Here is a 9,101-nt window from a genome sequence, read left to right on the forward strand (position 1 = left end):
CAGCCCTGAATGTAATATCCTATGACAGTTTGTGTTTGACAGAGACATGTCTGCTTGATGCTTTGCAGTTATTTTCAGTAGCTACAATTGTCTTCGGAACAAATGCATTCAGCGGCGCTCCCAGATATTTTTCTGTCTTTCCAAATTACATTCTGTCTGTGTTTTATATTGTATCTCAACTCCTCAAACGGGCTGTCTGCAGTGAGATGATGCAGCACACAAGGCTTAGGAGAGAAGAGGGTGAGTGTATGTTATAATACAATATTAGTTATTCATGTGTGTGGCCTACCGACCAAAAACCTCCCCCACAACCCCAGAATAAAGCAAATGTGTAGTAAAAGCAGCAACGTGGACCCCAACAACCTCTCAAGAGGAGATTTATGGGACATCCATGAAGTGAATCTTTCAGAGGTGATGGAGGAATGAGGGCACTTTAAATCCCATTACAATGTGATCAGAAGTCATTTCTCACTCTAGGTTATCCCATGAAGGCTCAGTGGGATCCTGCAAAGATGAACCTGAACTCCTGAGAGGTAAAGTAGTGACGGGTGACAATGGTGAGAGTGCGAGGGGCACATATTTCTCTTCATTAAGTAATAAATAATGCAGGGAAATCATATGAATAATTTTCCACCTAATGGATATTGCATGCTGAGAAAGGATTTCCAGTTCCAGTTTTTAAAAATTTAGTATGTGAAATGATGCGTCGCTATGTGACAAAGTGATTTTTCGGGGCAAGAAGAGAGCAGCGGAAATGTATCGGAAAGCCTCTGGAAAAAAAAGTGAGAGAGGAGAAACAGAGAGAGCGATAGAGGCCGAGACTTCTCCCACTGAGTCTGATAGCATCAAATGACTTAACCTGTCAGATCTCGCCACATATTATGGGCTGGTACACACCAATGTATTTGATCTCATTGTTGAACATTTGAGGAGCTTCTAACTCATTTCTTGTTCTGCGTTTTGGTTTATAATCTTTTTATCTTCAGCTCTGCTCAACTGAAAATCATTCAAATGTGTGTGTGTTCGTGAGTTCTTGCATTTACCTCTTTAGGACCTTTTCTGGAATAAACACCGACCTTGTCAGGACCAGTAGTCCTAATAGAGACCAACACTAGGCACCTAATATGGCAGAACCTCATTTCTGAGGAACTGGTTGAGTTTAGGGCTAACTTGGGTAAGGCCTTGGGTATGATTTATGAATAAATGGAAGTCAAATTTCAAAATGGATAGAAATGTAAGTGTGTGTGTGTCTGGTATGCCTTATGTTGTGTGTGGTCACCTCAATCTGTTTACACTCGTGACTTGTCTTCCTTATGGGAACAAAACTGAAGTCGCCATAATGGAAATGACTGTATTTTAAGGTGCAGAAAACTTTTAAACTTAGGCTGAAATCAGGGTTAGTATTAGGCCAGTAGTAGTTATGGATAAGTTGAGCGTAAGTTTTCAGGAAATGAATATAAGTCAAAGCAATGTCCTCTGAAGTCATGGAAACCAGTGTGCGTGTGTGTGTGTTTTCATATACCCTGCAACGATCTATCTTAACCATCCTCAAAATAATGCGGGAGGTGCAGCCAGTTTCATGAAATTGTCCTTTGCCAATAAAATTAAAGCCTTTCTTTATCAGAAATCAATACAGTAAATGCTGAACATATGGTTGTCGAGTGTGGAGATGGCATTTCCCATCTGTCTGTATAAAGAATTCCTCATACTTTATTCTCACCATCGAAACCCAACTAAGAAAAAATACATGTCACAGATTGCATGTGCTCTGGATCTGCAGCCTGCTGTCACTGAACAGGATAAGAAGTATATGACAGCTTATGGAATTTTAAATAGCATACTCGATATCGCAGTCTGATTGCATGGATGGATGAGTTTTAACATCACAATAAAAGATCTCCTCTGCTGTCAAAGCATTTTGATAACTTGCGGTGACACATCTGTACAGATACGACAGATACGCTCAGTGTGAACCGTGAAGACGTTTTCCGACTTTTTCCCGCCCCTCTGATGCTACCTGCATCCAGCAGCGCGACATACAATATGCATATGTTATCAAAGTAAAAATCTGGCCATGAAACTTTAATGAACGCAGGAATAGAAGAGAAGTCGATTCGCTCAAGGCAACGTGGAATTCTTTTAGCGAAGCGTAACAGACAAGGAGCAGGAAACCTGGGCGAAGAAGAACAATCGCTATAGGCATTTGCATTTCACATGTCGCCACTGCAATTATACATACCACCGAGTGAGGACATGGCTGCAATCTACAAAGCACATTTCCATGCTTCGAACAGAGCCACAGCTTGCCTGAGGACTTGGCAGCTCAGGTGGCAAGCATGGTGATATTCACCATTTGGGAGAACTCGTGAGCCTCAGTCTACATGGTCAGCTGCTAAATAGATAGGTTGTCCTTGGACTATAGCCTTTTAATCATGTTTTAATTGCGGTACAGTTCCCTTTGTGAGCTACATTTGTCTTAAACACACACACACACAACAAGAAAGCAGCATTGATTGAGAAAACTGTCCTAAAGCAACAGCAAAGTTTTACTCACGCCTGCATGTAACCTAATTTGGAATCAGATTGCCCCACAATTTACCTCCACAAACCAGACAGTATTAGTCCGCACCAGGGCTGGAGTTGCTAGGCAACAGAAGACACTTGCTGCAGACTGAAATGATTTTTTGATTCAAAGAAATATCTTATATAAGATCTTACAGGAGATATGTAATTGCATAAAAATGGTCTCAACAGTAATAATTAATGTAGTATTATATCAGGGTAGAGATGTAACGGTCATAAAGGAAGGACATCAAGTCGCTGTGCAAGGGGATAGGCCTTTTTTAAAGACACATTCCACATTTAATTAGTCTTTCTTTAACATTCTAAGGCCTCTGCCTTTCTATGTAAAGTGCGTTGCGATAATGTATGATATGATTTGGCGCCGCACGGATGCAATTTGATTTGTTTTGATGCGCACATCATATCAAGTCGAGTCACATATTCTGTAACATGAATGGAATATAAAAGCAAGGGAAAACACTCAACAATAACTTCATGTGTGTAGCACTGCGAGGACACTGTATATTGTTCTCTACATTTGCTTCCCCGATTGTACCCTACATTTGCATAATATTTAGATTTACCTACATTTAAAATGATTAAAAACATGAGCTGTCTCTTCTGATCATATTAGCTTTGCTTGTGTTACCAAATGCTGCAATGCTGCACTGCACCAGTGAACCACTGTGTAAAAAGAAAAACACTTGACTATTTTAGTCGTATGTTAATTGTGGTTCGTCTAGTTAACATAATATGTGGGTAGTCTTAGACATCAGTAATTACCATTTTCTATATTCTATAAAGACCCAAGGGAAATTACTGGGGTTAAAGGTTGAGCAGTGGGAACTCAATCCTGTGGATGACCTAGAGAAGCTTCCAGGAAATTAATGGAAGTGGCTGCGGGGAAATGTGTAACATATATGTGCTTGGATTATCTAAGTCATGAGTGGAGAAGCTCATACATATGCATATTCAATATGTGATGCAGCATCCCTCTCACTAAATCTATCATGAAGATTAATGAAAATCATTCAGTCATTCATGATTTAACCAGAGCAGAGGTTGTTGTTTTTTCAAATGTGGGCAGACAGCACCTCCTACTGGCTCTCAGTAGTACTCTGCAGCAGGATTATAGAAAACCCACTTCCAGAGAGACGCTCATTCTGTTTCAGTTACCTTAATCAGGTTGTTAAATTAATATTTATAGTAATCGGTACTGTTGACATGGTCATTTTAGCACAATTTAAAGTCATTTAATCACATGGTCTTTTTAGCTGTAACAGTGTCTTTATATCTTTTTTTTTTTTTGCACAATTTAAAGTAATTCAGTCACAACAGTGGTAATTCTCACATGGTCATTAGCTGCAACAGTGTTCTTTATATCTTTTTTGCACAATTTAGGTTATGGTCATTTGAGCTGCAATTTGCATTAATTAAATGGTCATTTTAGCAACAGTGTCTTTATATCTTTTTTTTGCACAATTTAAAGTAATTCAGTCACATGGTCATTTTAGCTGCAACAGTGTCTTTATATCTTTTTTTTGCACAATTTAAAGTAATTCAGTCACATGGTCATTTTAGCTGCAACAGTGTCTTTATATCTTTTTTTTGCACAATTTAAAGTAATTCAGTCACATGGTCATTTTAGCTGCAACAGTGTCTTTATATCTTTTTTTTGCACAATTTAAAGTAATTCAGTCACATGGTCATTTTAGCTGCAACAGTGTCTTTATATCTTTTTTTTTGCACAATTCAGTAATTCAGTCAATGCTGCTACAACCAGTGGAGATATTAGCCATACGTGCAAAAGTGATTATATTCAAACACATGTGTGCACGTGTGACTCAAGTATTTATAATTTGAACCCAGTGATGGTTAAAGCTGTAAGTGTTGAGATAAATGCAGTACAGACCTTCACCACTAGATGCCACTGCATCACTACTAGTCCAACAGGAGCATATTTTTCAAAAAGCCAGTGGATGTACATTATGACTAAATGATAACATTGCACTGCTGCACATGAAACAGTACAACTCAGTAGTACAAAGTACATAACTCACAGTACAAAGACATATTGATCCCAGACATGTGGGCTGTGTTGTTTGTCTCACTGTGACTTTGAAGGAGATTAATTTACAATCTGACCCACATTCAACCCAGAGCAAACGCACCCATGAAAAAAATAACACCACAGAACAAAACCTCGTGTTTTCTTCGTCTTTGAAGTATTTATTTGCTGTATGTTTTTGTTTGTCATTCTTATTTGAACATTTATCCGCCTCAGCGACAAACTGAAAGAAAAAGAAAAAAGAAGAGAGAAAAAGCTTTTTAACCCAGTTCAAGTTCATGTCTCATGTCGTTGCAGTGGATCTTTGATGCTACAACTATTATGACTCAGAGGTGAAGTGTGTCTGTTTCTCCAGTTGTCAGGCTGTTGTGCTGCTCGTCTGTCTTGGTGTGAGACTTTTTTCTGACATAGTGGCTGGTGGTGCTGCGCTGGAGCAGCATGAGACACTGGCTCCTCAGCTCTTTATTCATACAGAGCAGGATCACGGGACTGGAGAGCACAGGCAGGTCCAGCAGCAGATCTCTGACCATCTCCTGACACACAGAGAGGCGCTCCATCAGTGCAAATACAGCACCTAGAGTACATCATGAAGAGTCAAATAACATTGTTAGGAACTATTGAAAAGGAACAATATAAAGCCTATATCACATTTCCTAAAGACTATAATATTATACATGTTTAAGCCCCTTGAATTAAATAAGAAAATATATATGTTACTATTTCTACTTACTGTGATATTTAATGTCAGAACAGGTGGGATATACATTATTATTAATAACACTAATAGTAATAATAATAATGATAATGATGATAATAATGGCAACAATAATAATATCTATTATTAGTAAAGTACCAATTTTGATTCAGCTTTTGTGTATTATTCATTCCTTAAAAATGCACCATACAAAAAAGAGTTGGGTACACATTTATAAATAAAAGATGTTATCTCTCAATTATAGACTTAACTGAATCAAAAAGAACATTAAGGTGTGGATTATACAACGTATAATCTGAATCTGAAACACAAATTAATTAATTAATTAATTAATTAATTCAATAATAATAATCACCTTTATTTCGGGATAACAGAACAAGTATGTTATGTTTTTAAATAAACGACGAATCACGTCCGTCCGTACGCACCTATGACGTCACGGTCACGGGGTAGGAATTAAGGAAACGCACACACCTCAGACTTTCAGGTAAAAGACACGTGCACGCGTGTCCGAGGAGCAGTGCACACAGACGACGTTAAAGGGAAGGAACAAGCGAGTTTGTGCAGGGACACGGTTACTGCAATGAGGCGAATCCCAAGCATCATTACAGCTGCAGTCAATTACAACTAAAACGGATGAGTTAGGGTTAGAGTTGGGACACATGCTGTTAGTTTGTCTCTGAGTCTCTGTGACCAAGAAGCAGCTGCAACCAGACTGATTGTGACAAAGAAGTTTCCACAGTCATCTTGTATGGTGAGTTCACAGATATCAAAGATCAATCCAGAAAACCAAACGTAAAGGAGCATTGGCACTAATGTTCCCTAAAACTAAAACTATTTCACCAAGATACTTTATGTCGTTGCAGAAAATGTGAAAGTGCTGAACTGCAGGAAAACAGGAAAAGCTTCCATCTGCTGGAGCTCCATAAACTGTATGTGCATCCTAAGGATTTTCTCATTCTGAGGAAACGGCACTTGAAGTGAAAACCTGCTGTGACGCTTCTCTTTTCCAAAACGACCCTAATGAAAAGATCTGCTCCAGAATGGCCAATCCAAACATGGAGCCCCAGCTGTGCCAAGTGTCAACATCACTGCCATTTACATCAGCAGCATCAGCAGCCTTCACATCAGAGAGGTCAGTGTGATACGTCGTGTGGCCTTACGTTCAATAGTATGCGCTTGAAATGATGTTACAAATATGAAAAGGTGGATGTGTGACAGTGGGGAAAACAACACGATTCAAGCTTTTCTTGAGCTGGAGTGAAAGGATTTGTACACAAGCAAGTGATTTTGTAGTAAATGTCTGTGACTTTGGAAGAAAAAAAATCCAACAGTTAAAACCACATGAACTTAATGTGAACTCGGGAGGGTTTTTGTCCAAGGCCTGTGGATTGGTCCTGTCTCTTATTCAGAAAGTACATTTTCAGGCACAGCAATACTCATGGCCACTTGAGTATTGTGGTAATGTTACGCACATATGTAGCTTAAGCAAAACGCACTGGTTCTCCTCTTTCTCGAACACAACGTGTTAGAAAGTAGTGGATGAGAATTATGTTAAAATCGATCGCAACAGTGGAGCGAGAAATGATGGAGTCGAGACTGAAAACGGCTTCTATTTAGGATTTCTTTTTTGGTGGGTCTAAAAATATGGCTCGAATGGCACACTGTAGTCACAGTCAGCATAATTCCTCAATATAACAATATAAAACCCCTCAAGTTGTGTTAAAATTCGTCTTCCCTGGTTGCAAGAATATGCGGAAAAGTTTCTGCCACTTTATTTTAACATTCCTAAAAGGTGAGGGAAGAGCGGACTCCTGCACTGTGGCGTTTGATACTGGAGTTTATTTTCTGTACTAACACTGACAAATGGCAACGTGAATTAACAGCATTGGTAATTATCAAAATACTTTTTTTTTTTTTGTTACTGTAATGGTTAATACACCAGCATGTAGAAGCTGAGTGAAAATTATGTTTTTAATGTTAAAATATAATTCTAGTAGTTCTAGTTATCCCTGGATTTTCAAATTTGCTGTTTTACGAAATAAAAACTATAAAGAAATGTTAATGCACATTATAATTTCTTCATTAAAATGTCAAACTATAGTTATTTTCTTGCATCCCTGAACAGAAAAAAAACATCTGGGTATAAAAGGGTGATTTCAGTTTATTTTGCCAAATAATTAGCAATAATATATTTTTAGTTTTAAACAAGTTTGTGAAAGATTTCAAAAATATTTAGGTTTGTGACAACAAAAAATTCAAATTGCAAACTTGTCTCTGATCTCGCCCCAAAAGTGTTAAGTGATGTACTCACCAGGTGTATGTGCCATGAAGGTAATGACCGATATGAGGCTGAACACCTTTGCCAGGCGAACATTTACTCTCTGGCTCCTGTGCAGCACCTTCGCGCTCTGGACGATGGTGTGCAGAATGTGAGCGTAGAAATACAGGCTTAACGGCAGAAACACCAGAGTCTTTACCAGCAGGAGGACCCTCATGACTCTGTCGTTTATGTAGGAGAAGCAACTGAGCTTGACGGGATCCAGGTGATCTACATGGGCGCTCAAGAACCACATGATCAGCTCCTTCACCCCCACAGGAAGGAAAGGGATGAGAAGCTGCAGAGCGAGGAAGACCCTGCTGTTTACCAGGTGCCTGCGGCCACACACCATAGTCAGGTAAACGGAGAAGGTAATGAAGGAGACGTAGAGGAAGGAGGCAGTGCTCGTCATGTGTTTGGCGCTCACCATGACTTCGCACAGTTGAGAGCCCAGGAGCCAGCGGCCGTGCTGCCTCCAAAGAATGGTCATGGGCCACAAGCTCAGGTTGACGAGGTTGCAGCAGGTGCTTCCGAGGATGAACATCGCCACGTTGCTCCTTATCTTACGTTGCCGGCTGAGCAAGCAAGACACCACAGAAGCCAGGATGAAGATATTCAGGCAAAAACCGGGGACCAGCAGGAAGACTTTAGAGGAGGCACACAGTCTCAGGTAGGCGGAGATGGCGCACAGGGAGGAAGACGTCTCATTCATGTCTGACAGGGTCTGAAGACAAAGGTAGAGAGGCAAACTGATGTTCCTCTTCATTACAAGATACTATAAAGATAAGCCTGCAACACTCTGGGGGCAGTGGAGTAATAATGGCATCAGGACGGATTCAGAAGTGTGAAATAATCATCTCCCCATCACCAGAGAACATTCTCACTTTGACTTTTGTTCCTCTGAAGTTTATTGTTTCTAAGACTTTTGCCCAGTGGACCCAATTACAAAGGATTCAATTCATAATCCCCTTTCTAAAGTTTTAAGCCTCTAACAAAGAAAAAAAAAGAAAAAATCTACAGCTACTGTGCCTCATCTTGACAAATGGCGATTTCTCTGTGATTGTGCATTATTTGCTCCAGCTGTTCTCACGGGCTGACAATAACAACAACAATCTGGTTGGTTTCACGGCTTCCTTTCTCAAACCTTGGAGGCCACCTAAGTTTTAACTTGTGATCACTCATCCATTAGCACTATTCTTCTTACTTATTTCTTAATACATTTTTCCCGAGTACCCTAATGAGACTGGGACATGCGTTTCCCCCGAAGTCATAATATTCTCTTCATGAAATATCGAGGTTTGTTAATTCTAGGTTTTGTCTAATTTATGTCCATGTGATCTGCACATCATTACCAAGCTGAACTCCCCCATCCCACCCCACCCCACACACACACTCCAGTGGTGTGGAAATATTCCTAATGAGAGTGGAAAATGTAT

At 39.7% G+C, this 9,101-nt stretch overlaps 1 protein-coding gene across 1 annotated transcript; it reads right to left on the reverse strand.

Moving 5' to 3' along the window:
• Positions 1-4,378: 4,378 nt before the first annotated feature.
• Positions 4,379-8,228, reverse strand: LOC122778906. The gene is made up of 2 exons (XM_044041056.1): positions 7,660-8,228; positions 4,379-5,204 (listed from the first exon to the last, which is right to left on the reverse strand). The coding sequence occupies exons 1-2, from the start codon at positions 8,207-8,209 to the stop codon at positions 4,957-4,959; spliced, it is 798 nt and encodes a 265-aa protein (XP_043896991.1). The 5' UTR covers positions 8,210-8,228; the 3' UTR covers positions 4,379-4,956.
• Between the last annotated feature and the right edge of the window lie 873 nt (positions 8,229-9,101).

This window comes from Solea senegalensis, linkage group LG12 (assembly GCF_019176455.1).
Source record: "Solea senegalensis isolate Sse05_10M linkage group LG12, IFAPA_SoseM_1, whole genome shotgun sequence".
Lineage (NCBI taxonomy): Eukaryota > Metazoa > Chordata > Actinopteri > Pleuronectiformes > Soleidae > Solea > Solea senegalensis.

Coding starts and splice junctions, on each gene's coding strand:
- LOC122778906 (XM_044041056.1), bottom strand. CDS start 8,209: ATGTTCATCCTCGGAAGCACCTGCTGCAACCTCGTCAACCTGAGCTTG. Junction 5,205..7,659: donor CTTCATGGCACATACACCTG/GTGAGTACATCA, acceptor GATGTACTCTAG/GTGCTGTATTTGCACTGATG.